The sequence below is a fragment of the Pseudorca crassidens genome, chromosome 10 (genome assembly GCF_039906515.1).
Source record: "Pseudorca crassidens isolate mPseCra1 chromosome 10, mPseCra1.hap1, whole genome shotgun sequence".
Lineage (NCBI taxonomy): Eukaryota > Metazoa > Chordata > Mammalia > Artiodactyla > Delphinidae > Pseudorca > Pseudorca crassidens.
In genome coordinates this window covers 61014453-61039190 of record NC_090305.1, presented here as the reverse complement: position 1 = coordinate 61039190, position 24738 = coordinate 61014453, and the positions used below count along the sequence as shown (strand labels likewise).

Here is a 24738-nt window from a genome sequence, read left to right as displayed (position 1 = left end):
TTCCTTCAACTGCAAATTTTATTTTGCTTTTATTCTTAAAAAATATTTTCACTATATATAGAATTTTGGATTAATAGTTATTTTCTTTGAACACTTGAAAAATGTTCCACTCCCCTCTGGTCTATATGGTTTCTGATGAGAAATCTATAGTGATTCGGACTGTTGCTCCCCCAAATGTAAATGTATTGTTCTTGTCTGGCTACTTTCAACATTTGTCTTGTCTTTAGATTTCAGCAGTTTTATTGTAGTGTGAATTTCTTTGTGTTTATTTTCTTTGGGGTTTGCCTATCTTCTTGAATCTGTGTCTGTCTTTTGCCAAATTTAGGGAATTTTCAGCTGTTGTTTCTTCAAATATGTTTTCTGTCCAACACTATTTCCTCTCTTTCTGCGACTTTGATGACACAAATATCAGAGGTTTGATACTACCCCACAGGTCCCTGAGACTCTGTTTATTTATTTTTTCCATCTTTTTTCTGTTTTTCAGATTGGATAATTTCTGTTAATTGGTCTTCGAGTTCACTTTTTTTTTTCCGAGTTCACTTTTTCCTTTATCATCTCTGTCCTCCTGTTGAGCCCACCCAGTGAATCTTTAATTTTGGTTATTATACTTTTTCATTTTAAAATTTCCTTTTGGTTTTGCTTGTGGCTTTCTATTTTTCCAGTCATTTTAAGAGTGTTTGTCCTTACTTAGTGGAGTATGGTTGTAATGGCTGCTTTAAAGTCTTTGTCTAATAATTTAAACATCTGTATCATCACGGAGTGGCTGTCTTTGATTGTCTTCTTTTCCCATATGAGATATGAGATTTTCTTGGTTCTTTAAATGTCGATAAATGCTGGATTGTATCCTGGACGTTTTGTATGTTATGTTATATGACCCTGGATCTAGTTTAAATCCTGGGGAGAATATGGACTTGTGTTGTTGATGATGATGATGTTATAGCAAACAGTCAACCCAGTTAGGTTCAGCCTGGAAGTTCCCACCCACCTTCTGCTGTTTAGTGTCGGATCCAGGCATAGTTCATGGATAAGCCCACAAATTCATGTACAACTTAATGGGATTGTTTTTTGAGCTCCCTCTTTTTTAAAGAGATCTCCCCAACACATTCTGGCCCTTAGGGACTCCCTTTTTTGATCATCTGGCTAGAAAGCAAGAGTTTTAGTTTCCGTGTTCTGCCGTGTGCTTCCCATGACTGTGTCTGTCTCTGAGGGTAATTGGCAACAGGATAGAGAGTAAAATGCAACAGGAATTCTTCCTAAGCTCTTGGGACCTCAGTTCCTCTAGTCAGAGAGAAGGGTTCCCCTCCCTTGGAGTTTTATATGCTTGCCCAGTCACCACTGCTGTCACTGCTGCTGCCACTGCAGAATTCCTTAGGAGCTGGGACAAGAGAGTGTGGAAAAAATACACCAAAAAATGAGATATCCCCTATTCACTCTGATCTGTTGGGGCCCCCTTTCTAGAAATAGAGGGCTTTTCTTAGAGCTCTTTCTCTCTGTACCCAGGAGGCAGTTCCAGGTTTCAGATTGCTTTTGATTCCAGGCCAAGAGATATGGGAGGAAAAACAAAAACAAAATTCATTACCAATTTGGTGGGTTTTGTGTTCTGATGTCCTTCCCCAATGCCTACTACCATTATTTTTCAGTCCTTAGGTAATTGTTCCATGCTTTCTGTCCAAGGTTGTTTAGGTGCATTCAATAAGAAAGATAGGGTGGGGTATATTTACTCCATCTTGACTGAACCTAGAATTCCTTATAAATTTTTTAAAGGTCCTAACTGGTAGAAATTAGCCAATCCTTTTTCATCATCTTTACAAATAAATTCATATTTTCTGAAAGTAGTAGCTTTTTGTGTGAAATATGGTACCCAGTTTGGAAGTATAGATATGAAATTTTCATTGACAACTTTATTTTTCTGACAGGTAGGCCCACCCTTCTTTGGTTAAATGTTACTTCTCTCAGTGGTTGTTAGTGGTTGGTTAAACTGAGTACCTTCCAGGGCAGACATGAAATAGGAATCTTGTTTTTCCTTCTTTGGTGCCTCAGAAACTTGCCTTTTACTTGCCTTATTCAGATCTTGTATCAAGAAATGGAGTACTGGAGCCCAGGGGACCAGGTTTTAGATACCTATTGCAAACTGATTTAAGCCAGTTCAGTTAAGAATGGCTATTAAGTTCTTTTTAGAGTATATCGGGGAGTCACCGATAAGTTAGATGATGGCTATAGATTGCCTTTGTCACAACCTTGCTACCAGGGAACAGTGAAAGCAAGTCTCATTTGCTGCATGTAGACGTTGGCAAGCAAGTATGCACACAAGTAAGTCATATAACCAGTTCTGTAAGTTTGATGAAGTCCCAGTTCTGTCCTTTTCAGTGCTCCAGGCACTCTTTATGTGAAAGATTTCTGGTCTTGAAAATTGTCATGCGAATCTTTTAGTGTTCTGCACCGGAATCCTCCAAAATCTTGACTAGACCCAGGACCTTTTTGGTGGACCCAGCCTTAGGTTCCACTCCAAAGGGTGACTCCAGATTTATATGTCCTGTTAATGGAAGGGTATGGATTATCTCCAAATGTTTTTATTCAGTCTGTATGTTCCAAACATCACTAATTTACCAATAAGAACCCATTTCTAACATTCATCTTGCTAATTACAAGGCCTCTGTTTGATTAGAAATAAAGATAGCAAAAGCAGTATTAGAAGCCAACTCTGGAGTACGGCCTTTGATTTATCATCCCTGAAGGGTGTTTCTTTCTTAGAGGCCTAAGGTATAGTTTTAAAACTCATCTGATTACTTTACATGAGGATGTCTATGTAAGGTATTTTAAAATAAATTATAGCTGTAATATACTACATTATAGTAGTATAATGGTGTAGACCTTTTGTTTTCAAACTGCGAGGTGGTGTCATGAGGCCAGGAGGAGTCAAACCCCCATTTTTTTCACTCCCATTCCGTTTGTATCCAGTAGGGTTTTCCAAAGGCTGCATGGCGTATGATGACACAACAGATTGAATGCAGAAGCAGATAGGAAAATCTAACTATCTTCTATTACACTAGACATTAATGAGATTTGCAAAAATGTAAAACAATGACACTCATTAAATTTTTTGTTCATATTTGAAAATGTAAATTATTTAAAATAATCCATATTAAAAAGTCTTTAAGTTTCTCAGGAATTGTTTAGAGTATAGAGAGATTCTGAGACCAAAAAGTTTGAGAACTGCTCTTATAGACACATGCATTCATAGAACTCAAGCATTGGGCTTTATCTGCAGATGTTTTAAACTTTTTGTTTAGATATAATTTCACATTTATAAGAAGTTGAAAAATAAAAATAAGAAAAAGAATACCCATCTATTCTTTACCCAGATTCACCTATTTACATTTTATACCATTTGCTTTATTAATCTTTCTTTCTCTCTCTCTACACACACAATTTTTTCTGAACCATTTGCAGTTCACCCACATCATGGCTCTTTACTCCTAAATACTTGTGTATATTTGTTAAGAATAGGGATATTCATTAAAAGAGTCTTAAGAAACATTAAAAAATTTTTTAAGAATAGGGATATTCTCCTACATAACTACAATGCAGTTACCAACTTCATAAATTTACATTGATACAATACTTTAATCTGCTGTCTCTGTATTCCATTTTTAGCCTAAAAAGTCAATTATAACATTTTTCCCCTCCAGTACAAAATCCAGTCTGGCATCAGATATTACATTCAGCTGTCATGTCTCTTTATCCTTCTTTTTCATAGCCCCCCTTTTTTTTTTTTTTTTGGTCTCTATGACATTGACATTTTAGAGGAATACAGCCCCTTCCCCTTTTATTTTTTAAAATTTATTTATTTATTTACTTTTGACTGCATTGGATCTTTGTTGCTGCAGGCGGGCTTTCTCCAGTTGCATCGAACGGGGGCTACTCTTCGTTGCAGTGTACGGGCTTCTTATTGTGGTGGCTTCTTTTGTTGCGGAGCACCGGCTTGAGGCGCACGGGCTTCAGTAGTTGTGGCTCATGGGCTCTAGAGCACAGGCTCAGTAGTTGTGGCGCACGGGCTTAGTTGCTCCGCGACAGGTGGGATCTTCCCGGACCAGGGATTGAACCCGTGTTCCCTGCATTGGCAGGTGGATTCTTAACCACTGTGCCAACAGGGAAGTCCCCCGCCTTCCCTTTTTAAATACAACATTACTTATTTCGTATTTGTCAGAGGCTTAAAGTTGGTTTTCCAAAGTGATAACCAAAATGTTTCTTTAAAGGAATGCTTGACTATAGAATTTTGCTTTATGTGGGCCTCAGAGCAATATTATAAAACCCTGGCAAGTTATCAAAATAGATAAAATGGGGATATCATTGAAATGGGTGTTTTAACTTTACTGCTCAAGGTTCACGTGAATTGAAGAAACTGAATAAAAAATGTATTCTTAGTAGGGCTTCCCTGGTGGCGCAGTGGTTAAGAATCCACCTGCCAATGCAGGGGACATGGGTTCAAGCCCTGGTCCGGGAAGATCCCACATGCTGCAGAGCAACTAAGCCCGTGTGCCACAACTGCAGCCTGCGTGCCTCAACTACTGAAGCCTGTGAGACACAACTGCTGAGCCTGCGAGCCACAACTACTGAAGTCCACGCACCTAGAGCCCGTGCTCTCGTGCTCTGCAACAAGAGAAGCCACTGCAATGAGAAGCCTGCGCACTGCAACAAAGAGTAACCACTGCTGGCTGCAACTAGAGAAAGCCCGCACGCAGCAACAAAGACCCAACGCAGCCAAAACTAAATAAATAAATTTATTTTTTTTAAAAAGTATTCTTAGTAAACATTGTAAAGTATTTGGAACTGAAACCGAGAAATAAGTTTTAAGTAAAGAGGAAGACAAATGTTTGAGTACTGCTTATGACCTTGGGCAAGCCACTTGACCTCTTTGTAAATGGAAATACTATAGAGTTTTGTTATTGTGGTTCTAAAGATAGCAGTACAGTGAAATTTGCTTGTATTCAAAATTACCCTTTAAACTTTAGACTCACACTCAAGATAGCTTATACTTTCAGATAGAACGAGCATATGAGATCTGATTTGTACTGAGGGAACAGGAGAAATGAATCTCCCATCTCAAGCACACCCTGGGTCATAAGCTCATGAATACAGTGACTGGATGCGGTGGTCTGCACTATTTAAATGATTTCTCCCCTTTTTATACACTCATAAATTAATAGGACTTCAGTGCAATAGTGCCTGCATAATAAGGTTCTTGGAAAGTAATTAAATAATACAACCACTTGTCTTACAGATCGTATTTTTGTAAAATGAATTTATTCTAATGGTTAGATTAATTAAGGAGCAATACAGTTTGTGTTGTGACACAATTAGATAACAAGGTGGGGAACTAGTGACGTGGAAGAGAAGAACTGTAAACAGCACTGCTATTCTGAGTTATTCTTGTTGTCCTAATAGTAATTTGAAAGACCACAAGAAGGATTATGCTAATCAAAGTGCTGAGAAAGGCCAGAGTGAGGTGTGATCAATTGTAGGATTTCCTCAATGATGTTTAAGTTTTATAACATATTCTTATAACTAAAAACATGCCTTTATTATTGATACTCTTAAGGAAAAAAATCATTTTTACTATGACCTGAAATTCCCTTGTCCCCAACCCCTGTTGTCCCATGGAAACAGTTGTGTTTATATGTGATTTTTTGGATAATGCAATGTTTATTTCAGTTCTGTCGTTATTGCAGAGCTGCCTGTATTTGTAAAGAACCTAGCACAGTATGTGACACACTTTTTTTTAAGTTGCTTTAATTAGTGCACATGCATGAGCATGAGCTCGAGCACTGAGCTCATGTTCAATTTTAGGGAAAAGGCTTGTTTCCATTTCTGTAAGCAAGAGTGTTCTCCCCCACCCCTTTTTCTCCTTATTTTATTAGAAGTAGGGCCCAGAGAATCCCAGTAATAACACCAGGCCTGGTTGAAAGGTCATGAAAGAAAATTCATGTGGATTTTTATGGGGACTTTGAGAGAAGAAAGTTCACTTCTTAGCACCGTCTTTTTCCTTTTCTTTCTTTGCCTCAAAACGCCAAGTGAAATATACAAAGATTTTTTTCCTTTTCTACCTTTAACATAAGATGGCTGTTCCTTTTCTAATTCTTACCTCCTACCCCTGTTTGAGTCCCAGTGCTTTTCTGTTATTTTTCTGCCTTTGTTGGTATTCATCTGTCAGTGTTGTTGCAAAGGAAATTCTGATGTTGGTGGATGAACTAGCTGTCCAGTATGATATTTTACAGTTCTGATATGTACATCATTCACTTTAGAGCCTTTAGCAGTGTTTTTAACCTTGCACCATGGTATTGAGCCCAAAACAATTTGGTTTTGTTCAGTTTTTTTCTTTTGCTCTTAAAAACACAATGCGATGGAAAAGACAAAACCTCTGCTCTAACCCCTGCCCCATGAGAATGAGAGGTCAATAGAAATTTCTTTTCTTCATCAGGTTAGAGGGTAAGATATTAGAGGTGAGCATTTTTTTTAAAAATCATTGTAGTTAGATATCCCTCTCTGAATATTAGACCTGGAAATATAATCACATTTAACTGTTTTCATATGTATGGTACCACTAGAGTGTTCTCAACTACTAATCATCTGTAAAGGAGAAACTAAAAATATTTGAAACTTTCATCAGTTTTCACTTGGAGGCATTAAAGATTTTTTTTAAAAACCCTTGAGGGACTTCCCTGGTGGCGCAGTGGATAGGACTCTGTGCTCCCAATGCGGGGGGCCCGGGATCAATCCCTGGTCAGGGAACTAGATCCCACATGCAACTAAGAGTTCACATGCCACAACTAAGCAGCCCACGTGCTGCAACTAAGGAGCCCGCCTGCTGCAACTAAGACCCGGTGCAACCAAATAATAAATTAATTAATTAAAAAAAAAACCTTGATATTGAAGTTACTATTACTATAGTCCTAAAAGAAAAGGCGAAGTTTTAGTTGTTTTGATTACATCTTTTATTCTGAAAATTAACTATCTTAACGGAATTCCAAAGATCTAAGTATGTTCTAGTTTTCAAAGCTAGATGATTTTGAACTTGACACCCACCTAGCCAGCCATTTCTTAGGGATTTATGAAGAGTGATAGAAATACTTTTATCACACTGGTAAAATATTTCCATGTAAATAGAAAGAGTAGTATTTAATATTACTGATATTACATGCAGTTTTTAAAATTCTGAAATGATTTTAGATACATTGCTGTCCTCCTTTTTGCTTTCTTTTCTTACCTTTTTCTTCATTCCTTTAGATATCAAGATCAGCTAGAAGGTTTTGAAATTGCTTTAAAATTTGGTTCCAGCACTCCATTTGGCACTGTTGACTTGGGAAAGTCTCCTTATATGATTCCATCTCCCACTTTTTATCCTTTAAGATTGTCTCTTACGCAGTAGCTTTGTTTTGTCCTCAGAGGAACTGACTGTCATGGCCAGGAATAAATTAAAATCATAGTGATACACAGTAGATCATTCTGTGTTTGTACTGAAAATGACTTATGCTTGGTCCACAGTTAATTTTGATTTATTCCACAAGTCTCCTTGAGTATATACAGATGTTCATAATGGAAAATATTTTGTAGAATAAAGGGAATGGGAACTCAAGAAACTGATTATAAATCAAAATTCCATTTCTTATTTTATTGAGACACTTTCAGGAGGTATGCAAAGTCAAAACCGTTTTTAGAATAATGTAATTTGCCTCTTGCACTGTCATTCACAAGTCGAGTTTTCCAGAGATTACACAATATGTGATGATGTCTGCTGATGGAATGTGTGCTTGTGTATTCTTGTTTTTTGAAAGTTTCTGAGTTTTAATTTATAATACAGTAAATAGCAATAAATATAACCACATTTTAAAAGCTTAATCATTTTTAAGAGTTTAAAGGAGGGACTTCCCTGGTGGTGCAGTGGTTAAGAATCTGCCTGTCAATGCAGGGAACAGAGGTTCGATCCCTGGTCCAGGAAATTCCCACATGCCGTGGAGCAACTAAGCCCATGTGCCACAACTACTGAGCCTGCGTGCTACAATAACTGAAACCCACATGCCTAAAGCCCGTGCTCCACAACAAGCGAAGCCACCACAGTGAGAAGTCCATGCGCTGCAACAAAGCGTAGCCCCCTCCCTCCGCAACTAGCGAAAGCCCATGCGCAGCAACGAAGACCCAATGCAGCCAAAAAAATAAAAATAAGAAAAATAAAACTAAATAAACTAAAAAAATTAAAAGTTTTAAAACAGAAAGAAAAAATAGTATAAAGGAGTCTTGAGACCAAAAGGTTTGTGAAACACTTCTCTATTGGCATAGTTAAATTGAATTTTCAGACTTGCTCCTTCTCATTTCCTGTTTATTGTAGGGTTGTTTGTTTGTTGGTTAGTTTTTAGGAGCCATACCTATTCTCTTTATACTCTCTCAGGAATAGAACGTGAGTTTTAGTTGTGAGTGGCAGTTCAGGAAGTTGTCTGTAAACAGTTTTTTCATAAAGGTAAAAAGCTGATGTAGAGGACAGAACTTTCTTCTAACAGTACTGCCCAGAATGACTATCTTATGATATGATGTTCTCATCACTGGAGGGGTTCAAGCATAAATCAGACAATTATTATCGAGAGTATTTTCTTTTCCTTGGCTGCGTCGGGTCTTAGTTGTGGCCCTCGGGATCTTCGTTGAGGCACGTGGGATCTTTCATTGCGGCGCACAGTGTCTTCATTGCAGCTCTCGAGCTTCTCTCTAGTTATGGTGTGCGGGTTTTTTCTCTCTAGTGACGTGCGGGCTCCAGAGTTCATGGGCTCTGTAGTTTGCGGCACGCGGGCTCTCTGGTTGAGGTGCGCGAGCTCAGTAGTTGTAGCATGCGGGCTTAGTTGCCCCACGGCATGTGGGATCTTAGTTCCCAGGGATCGAACCCGCGTCCCCTGCATTGGAAGGCGGATTCTTTACCGCTGGACCACCAGGGAAGTCCTTCGAGAGTATTTTTAAAGAAGATTAATAGTTCAGGTAGGAGATGTACTATAAGGAATCTAATAATATAAGGTCCCTTTAAAAGACACTTAAAATCCTACAGTTTTAGGGCTGAAATCAGTTTGGTTGCATATGAATCCTAATGCTAATAGAATGGGGTTCTTGTTAGTTGGTATTGCCTAGGTAAATTCTTTCCTGTTGAATCTCTTAAAAAATTAAAATGAATTACAAAAATGGACCCTTTGATTCGTTAATTCTGTTTATTTCTCCCATATAAAATATGATATATTTAATCAACTTGCTTACCCTTTTTTCATGTGTTTTTATTTCAGTTGGTCGCATTATGTTTCAGCTCTTTTCAGATATATGTCCAAAAACTTGCAAAAACTTCCTTTGCCTATGCTCAGGTAAATGAATTATTAAATTATTTCCAATGAGAAGTTCTGGCTTACAGTTTTACCTTGCTTAACAGAGTAGATATTTTCCTTAAAAAGTAATGATCTGTGAAATGAGTTTAGCAAATAAAAAATATTATTTTCACTGATATGATGTTAGGGAAGCATTTCTTAAAGGGAAGAGAGGAGAAAGAAAGGGTCTCAAATGAAAAAGGAAGTACCACCATATGTAATGAAATTTTTATCCATTGTAGTTTATAAAATAATAGTATATTCAAAACTGACTTATTTTGGTAGAATTTTACAGATTTTAGTACTTTGAACAAATTTAGCATTCCAGATTTCACAAGAAATTTAGGATTAGAAGATAGAGAAGCAGAACATAATGAGATTGTTCTTTGTTACATGCAATTGGATTTATATTTTTAAAAAGTAGAAAAAATAGGGAGGAAAAACATTTATGATGTTACTTATCTCTTACAGTGCCCAACACAAGGGAGGGATTTGACAAAGGATTAATTGGATGGTGCTTTCCATGGAAGGATATGTTTGTAGCTAAACTTCATTTCTTTTTTTTTTCCAGGGGAGAAAGGCCTTGGGAAAACAACTGGGAAGAAGTTATGTTATAAAGGTTCTACATTCCATCGTGTGGTTAAAAACTTTATGATTCAGGGTGGGGACTTCAGTGAAGGTAGAGCTAAAAGTTATGCTCTTAATAACTCTGTCAGTTTCTAAAGCATCTCATTATTACTTTTAATTGTAAATATAGTGTCACAGTATGATGTAAATATTAGGTGGTCAGTGAATAGTTGTTGGATGAATGACTGTTATAGGCCAAGAATGTATAAAAAGCAAAATACTAAGACTTCTTTTTGTTTGTTTTTACGCAGTTTTAATACAGTTACTTGGTGCCAAAGTACTGTTCAATTGTTTTTATTCTTTTAGAATTTTGTTGGTGTGATTGCTGTTTGAAATAAGTGGGTCATGGAGAGAATTTTTAAAATAGTTTTTATTATAATGGGATTGGATTTATAGTTTAAAACTGAGGTTAATTGAGGAGTCTTAGAATTTTTATCATCTGCAGTAATTACTCCTTCAGCAAAGTGAAACCATAAAAAGTAATTTATGTGTATTAGTATATTTTTAGTTTTCATTATTGTTTAATGTAGCTCATTATTTTCAGGTAATGGAAAAGGTGGAGAATCAATTTATGGTGGATATTTTAAAGGTAAGGCTTAATATTTTATGGTCTTTTGTTTCAGTTCTGATATTAAAGCAAGTTTGATCATGTACTTTTAATGAGAAGAGGTTTACTTATAGTTCACTTTTTGCATGAAACTAATGCTGCATGAAAATACTTTATTTGCATGAACTTGGGGATAAATTACATTGTAATATATAACTTAATTGACAAGATTAATTAAGGCTAACTTTATGGTTAAACATGACTTTCAGCATGGAGGTTAGGCAACTATATACATGAAAACTCCTATCTTCCTGCCTAAAACTGTCAACATATTCTTTTGTTTATAGAGAATGTGGTCTTTTGCAAAATGAAAAGGTAAGAGAACGAAGCTCAGTAACACAAACTCCAACTCTGTTCCCTTGCACCCTTCCTAATAAATTTATGGACAGTCTGGGTCAGGTTGTGGCTGGATTTCTTATATTGCTTGAAGACTTGGAAAATTCTGTATACTGTTTCATACATGCATCTGTATCTTCTTTTCTTTACCCAATGGGTTATTATTTCCACGTCAGGGAAAAGAATCTAGTTAATGTTTATTTTCTCTAAACCAAGCAATTTCTTTGAATAAAATTTGGTATTTCTTCCTTTCTCAAAGGTTTGTATGTTTTCTTTTGTATACTAGAGCTGTATGATTGTGTTTTTTTCCTACAGTAGTATTTGCATAAATCTAACTATTGCACTTGCCCCAAAAAGCCTTAGAAAAGTCAGTTGTGGAAATTTATAATGGGATCCAATATTACCAGGTTTTAATGCCATGATAGCTTCAGTGTTATAATAGTCTTTTATATTTCTTTTGGGGGAAAATGGATTACTACTTTTTCAGAAGCCTGTTCCCAAGGTAATCTTTTTTTTTAAAGTTTTCTATGTTTCTGTTTGTTTTAAAGAAAGATTTGTTTGTATGAGTGTTAACAGGAAATTTAAATTAGTTTTCAGGGTATTTCTGCTGGAATTAAATCCATCTCTAAGTGATCTTTATGACAGAGTCTTCCCTTGGAGCTAGTAGGAAACAGCTCTTTAGCTGGTTCTATTAGCATGTAACAATTTGAAACTAATGCTGTAGGCCACTGTAATGTGGTTGTTCCCTGTGGCAGATATTTGTATATCAAAAAATTGTATTTTGCCATTTAAATTTTTGTACTTACAGGACTTGCTTCCTTAGTTTTTGATCCTATTGATTAGAAAGAATCTACATAATTTAATTTAGGCATGTCCCTACAACTTAACTTACTGTAATATTTTGGTTTTTGGTTTCATAGTCTAGCATCAATTGAATTGAGTAATAAATTTACCATATAGAAATTAAGCACATAAGAGGATTTTTAAACTCCCATGTATAGTGCATTATGCAGGTTAATTGGAAATTTGGAGGAAATGAGCTTTACTGTAAAGATTTTTCTAAAATTTTCTTGCTGGTTTTCCCTGAAAGTTAATAGTTTAAACATCATTTAACCAAAGTATGTTACTACTAAAAGTGACTGTTCTAAGGCTGTTTGTATAAAAGTGTTAAATATATGTTCTTTTTTCTCAAGGCTAAGTAGTAAATAAGTAGCAGTTTTTGTTTTTGTTTTATGCTTTTGTTATTTGATTAGTTAAAAGAATTTTTTTCAAAGTATTCAATCAAGTATCTGTACTGACCAGAAGAGGAATTTCATCCTTTGCTTTCTATTTATTACTTTGAACATTGCACTTTAAAAGTGACTTATAATTGTAGACTGACAAATTTGTGTTTTCTTCAAACAGATGAAAACTTTATTCTCAAACATGACAGAGCGTTCCTTTTGTCAATGGCAAATCGAGGGAAACATACCAATGGTTCCCAGTTTTTCATGTGAGTAGGCATAATTCAGAGATGAGCTTTTTCTAAACAGAGAAGCGCTGTTCATGAGAAAGATGGTATCGTTAAACCAAGTTTAATGCTAGATTCTGTCAACTTGGGTTTTATTATGTTATAGTAATTGGTAAGCTCTAACAGCCACCTCAGCGGTAAGCATATATCCTGGATTTGAAGAATGGTACTTAAAAGGCGTAACTTAAAGATGTAAACTATTTTCAAAATATGTTGTCATCTTAAGAAAAGAAATTGGCTTTGACTTTTAACAAATTTGGGGGCTCAGATTACCAAATCTGGATTGGAACATAAACCCTTGATGAACATTTAGAACTTGTCCATGACTAGGACTGGATGTGCCCTTGGCATGGAAAGCATTTGGTTTGAGTAAACCATAGTGTGGTTGCTTTTTCTCTAACTGTTGTTCTTTGAACCAGTTTGAGAGAGGTGCCATTGTTTTCTGACATTGTATAGAGATAAATGATTTGGTGTTCAGCCAGCATTGTTAACAATCTTAAACTTTGTGAGATCTCTATGCGTAATTGAATTAACCCAATGTTGCTATCATTTCCACCAAAGTTTATGATATTATCACTTAGAAAACTTCAGAATGCTGAATTTGATATTTAAAAAACAAACACCTTTACGTGTACGTGTATACACAACCAAAACCTTACTTATTTCTCATCTGAAAGACTTTTGGCATACTTTTAGTTATATTCTTATCTAAAGCTACTCCAAAACCTATTTTTATTATAATCCCATGATATAAGATATGAAAGATAATTGGCTAGCATGGAGTTTAATGCTTTTGATTGGAAGTAAATCTCTGCAGTTATGCTATGTATATTGGAGAAATATTTTTCCATGGTTTGCCAGAAAAAAATTTTTGTCATCTTTCTGAATGGATGAGTATGAATGGCGCTTCCCTGTCTTTAAAGGAGTAAATTATTCATATAAAATAAATCTCACACTTTAAGTTTGTGTGAAAAATAGATTCCAACATGATCTGATAAAGTTCAGATAAGGGGCATTCTGTTCCTAAGAATGTCCTAAAAATGGAAAGCTGATAGAAGATGGTAATGCTTGGAGTTGTGCAGGAAAAAAGGAAGGCCTAAAACAGTTATTCCTGTATCTTGTTTTGATCCCATAGAGTATTAGTTATTACCCTACTTTACTAGAGTATTTTTCAATTCTTAACCTCCTTGAGGGCCAAAAAAAAAGTAGGGGGAAATATTTTGAAAAACTTGATGTAGAAGCTGTTTACTCTTTGATTGAGGTTTCCCATTTCCATTTTTAAGCTTATCTGAACTGTGAACATGATAAACTAATGATTCATTGGTCAAAAAGCTACCATCTGAGGGCTCTAAAGTTTCTTTTAGATTTCCTTTTTTATATCAGTACATTTAAATTTTTATTTATCAGGTAGCAGCAGCTTCTTCCCATTGTTATATACTAATTAGCTTATTTAGAAAATGTTAGAGTTAAAACCCGTGCACCTACATACATTAGTTAAAATCCAGTATATGAGATTCTCTCTTCAAAAAATTTAGAGTATCTTGTTTTTATGTTATTTAGTACTTGCTTAAGCCTTTTCTAGAAATGTTTAGTATCAAATAAAATTAAAGCCGTGTCTGTTTTCTACATAGCTTAATTTTACATTAGACTATTTTTTGACAAGGAATACCAAATTAAAATTTTCACATCTGTAAATTAGTATTAAATTTTTTAACCTTGTTTTCATAATTAACTGATTGTAGATGGCACTAAAATCACTGTGAACTTGTGATTGAAAGAAAATTTTCTACTTTTAGTTTGACATTTACTTCTGGAAATGCGTTTTCAGTTAAAAGCAATCTTGGAAGTAAACATTTTTGCATTCACAAAAAATCCTTCTCTCTCTCTTTTTTTTTTTTAAGAAGTTTTTATGCGTGTGCTTTTTTTTATGTGAGCTAAAAGTACCAATTCCTCAGGGGTTGCAGGATAAAATAAAACTAATGTTCGCTTTGCTAAACAAAATGTTTCTTTGCTTTTATAGAAGGGATAGGTAAAATGGAGATGGTAGCCCATGAAAGAAATATCTTTGAAAGTCTATGTCTTACAAGCCCAAATTCTTTTGGAATTGGAAGTAGTAAAAAAGTATAATGTACTATCTTCAAATTGTATAGATGACCACAGATAATCGCTCTAAAAGTTGAGGTTCTGAGGGTTGATGGTCACTGAGCTGTCTCAAGGCTTCCCAGGGGTGGCTTCTGCGTTTCATCCTCCTCCCACAGCTCTTCCTGTGGCACCTTGAGCAGCAGTTCTGCAGTCTGAAAAAGAAAGGGTAGTGTGAGAATGGATCATAAAATGCCAAGAACTGCCTTTATAGTTCCAGTTTTATAGGCTTAATAAGGACTTTTAACATATCCTTGCACAATTGTATTTGTAGTTTATGCTATACATCTGTTACCTTGTAATTCTAAGGAGTAAATTTGATGCAGTTAGTGTGGGTACTTGAGCAAAATGTTCCTCAAGAATTCTTGAGCAATAACTGTTGTGCTCAAGAATAACTATTGTGCTTTGTGCAATAACTATTGTCTTCATTACTTAAAACATTTAAAACCTCCCCTTCCTAAGGCATATACATCATCTTATTAAACATATTTTTGTATCTATTGCTTTCTTTGGGTGGAAAAATTATGTGTGTGATAAAAAACAGATTATCTTCTATAAAGCTATTTGTAATTTTTGCAGTAACTACTTTTATCTACTACTATATTAGTCATAGTGATTTTGCTTTTAGGGGCCTAAATAGAAGAAAACTAATTGTTTTTGGAATAGTACTTCTCAAGAAACGTGAAGAAGTGAAATATGGCACTATCCCCATGAATCACTGAGGAAGTAATGGTTTGTTCATGCTGAGCTATTTTTGAAGGAATTCAAAGAACTGGGACTAGAGTAGTAACCAGGTTAACTGGATCCTTGTTACTTATTTTTTAGGCCAAAGACTAGGAAGAAGTCACAGCAGAAGCTATAGGATTACAAAGTTTTAGACTAGAAAAGAATTTAGAGATCCTTTGTTCTATAGATAATGGTGAGTAAGGAAGAAAAGACATATGCAGCCCAGGTTATAGGAGTTTTACTCATAATCCTAAAGAAATCGATAGCTAGAAAGAGAATGCTGCACACTGTAAGCTATGTAGGTTTATTGACCGGCCTGCTCTGAATTTATTTATTTATTTTATTTTATTTTACTTCATTCTACTCTACTTTATTTTTATTTTATTTTATTTTATTTTATTTTATTTTATTTACCTCGCTGCGCGGCTTGTAGGATCTTAGTTAGCTCCCTGACCAGGGATTGAACCCGCGTGCTCGGCAGTGAGAGCGCAGAGTCCTAACCACTGGACCATTGGGGAATTCCCCTGAATTTATTTTAATTTTAGTAAGTTTTAGACACCACAAGCATTGCTGGAGAATAATATGACACATAGGAAAGGATTTTTCTTTTCCTTTGGCTGTCAGTCATGACAGTCTGTTAATTCTGACTCTGATTTTCATTGTCTTTATTTTCATTCATCAAAAGGATAAAGAAGATACTGCATAAAGTAATCATTAAAAAGATTAGTTAGGTGATTTATAGCTTTGTATTAAATATTCTCCTGGGTTAGAGCACTAACCTAGCTATCAGGAAGCCTTGTATCTAGTCTTACTTAGCTATATACCTTGAGTTAGTTTTGTTTTTCCTTTTCTGTTTGTAAAGTATCTACCCCACTTTCAAATATAAAGTAAACATTTTGGTGTGAAAATGCAGACATAAAAGGAAGAAAGTGTTTTGTAGGTTGATCCTAAGTTTCTGAATATGTGGAATGATTTATATGCAAATATTGTCTCTCCTAAAGGAAATAGTTGTACTTGCTTAATTTTCATCAGTCTGAAAGGTGCTGCAAAGAAACTCTGGCTCATCTTGCCTAAATTGGCTGCAGTCTCTTCATCGGCTGCTGTTAGAACATGTTTGAGTGGCGGTTGCTGTCGTCTCCCTTGGCTTAGTCTGTGCAGGCCTCATATCACAACCAGGGAATGAGAAGACCCATAGAGCCTTGGAGAACAGGCTCTGTCGTTGGCCACTGTCAGTGGTCATGATAATTATAAAAATACAAGAAAATAAGATAATGTCGAAAAGTCAAACTTTGAACTTTAAACAAAAAGTGTGTGTTGAATTTTAACAGTCATAAATAGGACTGTGGGAGGAAAACATAAGTTCTAGGATATATTCTATGTCATTTAAGAATGGCTACTTACCTGAATGGGAGAGAAGTGCTGATTGTTTCAGAGTAGCAGAGCAAGGGAAGTTGAGGGGTGGTTTGGTTTTAAGGGCTTTATAAAGCTATATTGATATTTTTGGGGTAGCAAAAGTAGATTTGGGGTAGGAATCTTTTTCCCTTCACATATTCATGAATTTGTGTGAGAAGAAATGCTAGTAAGTGTTAATAACCTGAGAAGTTCTGGCTTTTTTCCCTACTTTTTTGGGGGTAATACCTTCATATGTTAATTTCAAGATTTTTTCATGAACAGATTTCACGACACTTAACCATAATCCATCGTCTCTGGATATTAAGTGTCATCCCTAACATCCAGTCTTAATATTACTTAGTGTTTGTGTGACATTTGTGTTAGCAACCTGGAAGGAATTTTGTATCTCATGGTGTTTGGTGTGTGTTATGTTAATGTTAGTGCTGAATTTTTTAAAGCTGTTTTATTTTGGTGACTTATGGAACAATAGGTAGAGCACTGTAATGTGGCTTGGTTAGTTTCCATTGCCCTTACATGAGCTTTGTCACTCTGTACAATTTGGTGCCTCTTACAGGTGTGATAGTTTCAGGAGTTGAAGGGAAAAATTGCATGTTAAAGCCTGCTTAAGACAGAAATAGGTTGTCTTTGTTTCCTTCTCTCATACTACTTTACAACTAGAGTCACTTTTTTTTTCAACATTCATTGGAAACACCACATTATTTAAAACTTTTTTTTGACAGTAATTCATGTATCAATGCCTTTATAAGAAATTAAAGCTATTTTTAAATATTTCAAGATTTAATATATCCAAAACCTCTATAAAGAATTTTGTCCACTGTATGTAATACAGGTTTTGGTCTGAATAGTAACAGATATGGTTAAAGTTTAATCGAATTAAAATTGGTCAGACAGTGTATATTCATTGAACAAAAAATTTTCATAATGGAGAAAATCAGATTAGACAGGAAAAGAAAGTACTGTGGCCAAGATTTGACAGCATACTTTTTCTTATATCTCTCTTGCCTTTTTATCCTTTGAGAAGATCCTTAAAACTCTAGGTATGCTGCCTTATTATTTTATTATTATTATTATTTTCAGTTCCTTAACAACTATAAGAGTGTATGCAATGGCAGTGCAGTGAACAGAAGCTACAGTCCAAACATTTGGTCATTAACTCCTGATGGTAATCTGTTTTGATGTGTGACCAAAAAAGCTTTCAAATGTAGAAACATGAAAGGTACTTTAATTGTTTGAAGTGAATTAGTAAAAAAAGTTCCCTGAAATTTTGTTTTAAGTCTCTTAACTCAGTTCTTTCCATTGAAATTTTTGATTTCTACTGCTAGTAACTGCTCCTGGGCATTCAGATTTTTTACTAATGTATGTATTCAGGATACATTATTCTCTTTCTGAGAAGGATGTTAGTTGATGACTTAGCCAGTTTCTGTGATTTGTAAAGCAATATATAATGTTTTGTTTCTAGCTATTATTCACACTCTGGTGTTACAATATTAGGGACCTGAGCAGATTCCCACTTCAACTACAATGCTTTTCTTAAACATAATTCATCTCTACATACATATCCTATGTGAAAGAAAATTTAGAGCCCTCCTTTTTAAAAAGCTTTCTTGCTTTGCATAAAACTTGAAAGTATTTAATTTCAAAGTTATATTGATATTAAAACATAGATTCAGTCTTGTCTTAAAAGTGTATTACAATTTATTTCTTGCCATTTTTGTGTAAAATTTACAGAAAGAGTGTTACACCGTGCGCTCCAAAGGTAATGTCTCATTACTCTAAGGCTCTCTCTTTTTCTTTCTTTGCCTTTATCTCTTTAATCCTGTTGTTATGTGCATTGAACCATTTTAAGAAAAAAAACTTTCTGCTTGATCTGTGGCAGCAGTACATGTAAAACAAGTGTGTTTTATTGTTCATGGTTAATCCTGGGAAGTATAATTTTAATTTCAGTGGCTTGTTACCACCTAGTTCCCACACATCTTGGGGGGTGGGTTATATTGTATATAATGGTTTAGATCTCATTTCAGTACAGAACTGTTAATTTCTGTATAAGGCCAAAAGCTGCTTTGATAATGGTAAAAATATATATATAGATTGTTTTTTGGAGTAACAGTGATACTTTTCAGTTTCTAAGATTTACAAGGTTTAAATGTGCATATATTTTTAAAGCAGATTCATAGGTGAGGGAAACTAGAAAATCAGTGTTTGAGTGACAGGAGAAAATGGAAATGTGAAAATATTGAAAGCTTTTCTAATTTGAAATGTTCTTGTGGTTGTTTCTCCTTTAGGTATGTTTTCATAAGCATGTATAAATTACATATTTATGATAGTCTCTGGCCTTAAGGTCTTAACTTACTGAGCATATGTTACCACTGCCTGGGTCTTTACAGCTGTATAGTTTTGAAACATCAATACAATTAAGAGTTGGTGGGGTGAGATCTCTTTGCCCATTTTAGTAGAATTGAATGGCTTGGACCGAGCATATCATTCCCCCCGGCCCATCAGCCCAGTGCCAGCAAGCTTGCTTTACATTGGAATTTCTACTCTTAGAGTGTGGGCTGAGAACCCCAGGGGGCTTTTGTTAAGATACTTTCAGTATTCTTATTATGTAGTCTAACCCAACTAAAGCATAAATTTGTACTTCTGCATCCTGAATTGCAGATGCAAGTAATGGACTTAATTATTCCCACCAGTTTAGGCACAGTCGGCCAGTTGAAATTTGTCCTTGAAATAATTGCTCTTGTCTTCATTTGTTTTCTTCACTACTGCGCTAAAGGACCAAGTTTGTCTTCAGTTTTCATTTGAATTAAAAACAAAACTTGGGTCTGTCCATAAAGGTTCTATCCTCAAATTGAGTTTCAAGTATTATGTTGCTGCATCACTGCAGTTAGCTCAGATGTTTTAATCTCACTATTTGCTCCAAAGGTTTGCTCTAAGGTGGTTTTCATAGCACTCCTGTTAGCCAGGATGCAAATTGAATTGGGTTGTTTGTGTTTTAAGACTATCTGTAGGCTTTTCCCCATTACCAGAATATCTGAGAATTGTGAGAGAAAGGTCCAAGGGAGAGGAATATATCTAATCAATAAATCATTGTTTTCACTACTGCATGTTTGAGACTGATCCCTTATATTGTAGAACATGTTTACCTTTAAAATTTTTACCTCTTTCCATCTTTCATACAGTGGAATCACTGTCTAGCGTATGTACTAACTTCTTACTATGTTTACTGTGCTTGGTAAAGTTTTTTAATTATGGGAAGCACAACTCTATCTTAAAGTTCTTGTCCAGGGTAATTTCGGGTTGCTAGTTTCATGATTTAAGCATCAGTGACTCACCAGTTCGCGAGATTTTCTTCTTCTTTCTTTCTTCTGCCTGTTTTTATTCATTTTTATTGTTACATTGGCTTAAACTACCACTTCTCAATCTTCTAAGGAAAATTTGAGACAGTGGTTTTAAAACTCAAGATTCCCTTTAAAATTCTGGCACCTCTTGAGTTGATACTTTAATTTTTTAAAACTAAATTCTGTAGTGCTTTTACAGAACTGAATATTCTTAATGTAAGTATAAGTGTTACATTTCCTGGTAGAATGATTTTTAACGTTGTGAAGGTTAAAATTGTGTTTTACTGACTTAACGTTTCATAGAATTGCCTTAAAATGAGTATAAAAATTGGTAAGGGAGCTTCTAGTACAATTGACTGCCTTAACATGGCCTGATAATCCAGTGACCTTTCTCTCAAATATTATTTCTCTTTCTTATAAACTAAGATGTTTGTGATAGATACTTCTGAGTCTAGTTATCTGCTTTTGAATTTTTTCCCACTGAAATTCACATAGTCTGAAGATCTGTGAAAGTGTTATGGGAAAACTAGCTTGGGTTCAAAACATCTTAACCAAATATACCCCATAAGACTTCCCAAGAGTGACTGCCAGTTTGTGACTATAGAAGCAGCGGTTGGGTGTTTTCTGGGCCATGGAAATTTAAAGTGTCTATAATGTCATGATTACTTAGTTTCCTGTCAGAGTGTTAGCAGATTGAAGGTTTGCTCCCTACTGCATTTTCAGAGTTGCTGTGAGTGGCAGAGGGTCACCTTAGGTGAAGGAAGAGGGGCAGGAAGTTCTGAAAACAGGACTCCTGAGGCCTACCTCCATCTGCCTGCTTAAAAGATGCAGACTGACTCAGTATGAAAAATAATGGATAGAAAAATTCATTTAAGTATGTGGGGCAAGTGTTAAGTGTTGATCACACTTCTTTCCATAAGCAAATGGCTAAGTGTTTTTTATTCTTGTTTAATTATCTTGATAAATTTTGAGTTTGTTGTTGTCATTGTTTTGGATTTGAGAATAACTTTAATTTTAATGTATATTTATGCTGTGTATTTCAAACCTATATCACATATATGTATACATATATAGTCTTCATGTTGGAGAGAGATATGAGTTTGTAATTCATTATAATCTTGAGGGTTTTTTTAAATCAGTAAAATGACTACTGTTGCTGTTTTTAAGCTTATTAAGTTCAGGTGTGTATCATGTTTAACTTTTTCCCCTATCTTTTTATCTTTACCTCTTTGTCCTCTACATGCTGTGATTTAAACCCTTCTGCTCTGTTCACCTGAACACCTGGTTTTTGCCATCTTCTTTATGTTGATGTTTGTTACACAGTACCACAAAACCTGCTCCACACCTGGATGGGTAAGAGTTATGTTCTTTTTATCTTGGAGAGGTGTTTGGGTGGCCAGTTCAAGACACATTAGACCATGGGTGAACCCTCAAGGGGGCGCTCTTGATCTCTGGGTTAATCTCATAGCTGAGCTCTTCCTAAGGATCACAGGGTGCAGTAGTCTTGAGACCTCTCATGTCACTGAAGGGGTCTTTGCGTGGGCTCATGGGTGAACTTCTCAGGCATGTGCTCTTGAGTGACCCTGTAAGGATGGTGTCTGAGTATCAAGTCCAATCTGATTGTTATCAGACTCTTTACTATAAAATAGTTAAGAACCATTGTTTTTAAGGCAGAAAACTAAGGCCCAGTTTGAGATTTTTTTTTTTTCCTTTTATGAAGCAGTAGTTCTAATTTCCTTCTAGTTGCTTCATACATCAAACACTTCGCTCTTATTTTCAGGTCTGTGGATATGTCATTGATAACAGTTGTCTTGATTACTGCTCATGGCTTAATTACCCTCAAAACAATTTTTTCTTGAATTTGTATTGCAACAGGGTGCATGTTGTCTTTGGACTAGTTATTTCCGGTTTTGAAGTAATCGAACAAATTGAAAATCTGAAAACTGATGCTGCAAGTAGACCTTATGCCGATGTGCGAGTTATTGACTGTGGGGTGCTTGCCACGAAGTCAACAAAAGACGGTAAGAGTGTTTTGGGGGTAGAGGGAGCTAGGATGCAGGTAACACATGTTGAAGACTGTAACTTAAAGATACCTCCTAGATTTCAGTAGTGGAAGAAACTCCTACGAGTAGTATAGCAATAGCCCTGATGCCTCTATATCATACCCTGTATCCAACCCATCAGGGAATCTTTTCAAATCTGACCTCTTCTTTTTACTTCCCCTGCTATCAGCGTGGTCCAAACCCAGGTATCTTTTACAAGATAGCAATAGCCTCATTACTGTTCACTTTGCCTCTGTCCTTGCTCCTCTGTAATCTTTTCTCAGCAACGATAGCTTCCTGACTGGTCTCCTTGCTTACACTCTTGACCCTCTACAGTCCTCAGCAGCACCCAGAGCCATCTTCTCCAAGGGCTCCCTCTCCATCGGCCAAAGCTAAAGTCTTTACAACGGTCTGTAAGGAATTCTGGCCTTCTGCTGTTTCTCTAATCTCTCTTTCCCCTCATTCATGGTCTTGCCAGCACGTTGACCTTTATTCGGACATGTCAAGCACTCAGGGACTTTGTGCTGGCTGTTCCTTCTCTCTGGAATACTCTTCGTTCAGATACCTGCATGACCCCCTCCCTCACTTCCTTCAGGCCTGTGCTCAAATGTTATCTTAAATTACCTCAACTTTCCCTGTTCCCTTTACCTTGCCTTTACTTCCCCCTTCTTTTAGCATTTATCATTTGTCATATTATGTAGTTGCTTATTTTCTTCTCTGACCCAACTAGAATATAGACTTCATGAGGGCTTTGTTACCTTACAATCTCACCAGCAAATTGTATTATCAACTTGAAAAAAAAAGTTTATTTAAATTTTGTTTTTACGTAAAATAGATAGCTAGTGGGAAGCAGCCGCATAGCACAGGGACATCAGCTTGGTGCTTTGTGACCACGTAGAGGGTTGGGATAGGGAGGGTGGGAGGGAGGGAGATGCAAGAGGGAAGAGATATGGGGACATATGTATATGTATAACTGATTCACTTTGTTATAAAGCAGAAACTGACACACCATTCATTGTAAAGCAATTATACTCTAATAAAGATGTTAAAAAATATTAAAATTAAAAAAAGAATAAATAAATTTTGTTTTTAGTTTTCTTTATACAAAACATGTTTTACAATACCTGGTAATCATGTTTTTTACTCTGAAACATAGGCACTGAAATCCAGTACTAATATTTTTGTTAATATTTCTTAAAAGTTTTTGAGAAAAAAAGGAAGAAACCAACTCATTCAGAAGTCTCGGATTCCTCTTCCAATTCCTCTTCCTCTTCAGAATCATCCTCAGAAAGTGAAATTGAACATGAGAGAAGCAGAAGAAGGAAACATAAGAGGAGGCCAAAAGTTAAACATTCTAAAAAGAGACGAAAGGAAGCAAGCAGTTCAGAAGAGCCAAGGAATAAACATATAATAAGCCCAAAAGGGTAAGTGCGAAACACCAAGGTAGTCTTACCTAAGAAACAAGCACCCTGGAATGGGGAAAGTATGTGTGATTCTGTAAACTTAGCTTTGTTACCTATTGTTGAAAAGGATAGCATTCTGTGGACTTCAAATTGAAATCTAACAAATCAAGGGTAGCACAGATGTTTCATATCAAAGATTTACGCGTTTGCAGGTGAGAAAAGAAAAAAGGATCATTTGGCAATTCTTATCAGAATTTTAGTGCTGTGGCTTTTTCACTGCATTGTGTTTTATATTTTCTCTTTATGACAGTTGTGTAAACCTTTTTAGTGAGCTTTGTAAGGTATCAGTAGTTTTGCTGCTAATTATATTATTATATTATTTAATATTATTATAAAATGCAGACATTACACATCTTAATTGGTGATTCGGTTTGTTCTCTCTAAGTCACTCTGAGAGGAGTGATACCAATGAAAAAAGGTGTATCGATTCAAATGCTAAAAGGGAAAAGCCTGTGGTGCGCCCAGAAGAGATTCCTCCGGTGCCCGAGAACCGATTTTTACTAAGAAGAGATATGCCTCTTGTCACAGTGGAGCCTGAACCGTAAGGATGATTAACCTACATGTTTTCGTTTCTCTGACTGGTGATTCTGTTAGCTCATTGCAGGTCCACACTCATTTATTGAGCATGACCCATAGTCAGAGCACTTTGAATTATACTGGGGGAGATATTGAATTCGTAAATGACATGTACCCTACCTTTCAAAATTCATATTCTGCTAGTAGAGAGAGGGGGTTTGGCAAGTTGATCGGGGAGAAGTTCTTAGTGGAGATCTGGAAAGATTTCATTACCAATCTCATTTACTTGGCCTTTCATTAGGGGTGAGATTTTGGTTGTCAAAACAGGGTTAGTTGAACTCTTTGGATCCAATCGAGTGATAAAACATACTCCAGTTTATAGTGCAAAATTATTGCGTGATGACTGGGGATAAAATTTAGTCCCATATGTTACTGTTGTTAACTTGCTCAGTGATAAATCCTCTATCCTGGAAAAGCTAACATGTAGCTTTAGATTTGGTCTCAAAAAATAGTAATTAGTGTATTTTGTGTGTTAGACTCAAGTTTAGAATTGTTAAGGGAAATATATGAATAGAAATACCATAAAGTGCTTGGTGTAATTGACACGTTTCCTATGAAGAGTTAATATTGAAGCC

The 24738-nt window shown here is 35.7% G+C and overlaps 1 protein-coding gene across 14 annotated transcripts in view; it reads left to right on the top strand.

Annotated features, from left to right (window-relative positions):
* The window catches only part of NKTR (natural killer cell triggering receptor), a 49114-nt gene that overhangs the window by 5346 nt on the left and 19030 nt on the right, over nt 1–24738 (top strand). For 6 of the 14 annotated variants that reach the window (XM_067753925.1, XM_067753924.1, XM_067753923.1 and 3 more), the window contains exons 3-10: nt 9315–9389; nt 9961–10068; nt 10561–10605; nt 12364–12451; nt 21406–21435; nt 21958–22103; nt 23326–23548; nt 23973–24128. In XM_067753925.1, the coding sequence (XP_067610026.1) occupies nt 9315–9389; nt 9961–10068; nt 10561–10605; nt 12364–12451; nt 21406–21435; nt 21958–22103; nt 23326–23548; nt 23973–24128 (871 nt within the window). Of the gene's footprint in view, nt 1–9314; nt 9390–9960; nt 10069–10560; nt 10606–10910; nt 11462–12363; nt 21436–21957; nt 22104–23325; nt 23549–23972; nt 24129–24738 lie in introns of those variants that run through there. The other 8 variants (XR_010946951.1, XM_067753926.1, XR_010946950.1 and 5 more) reach the window with 8 other exon arrangements.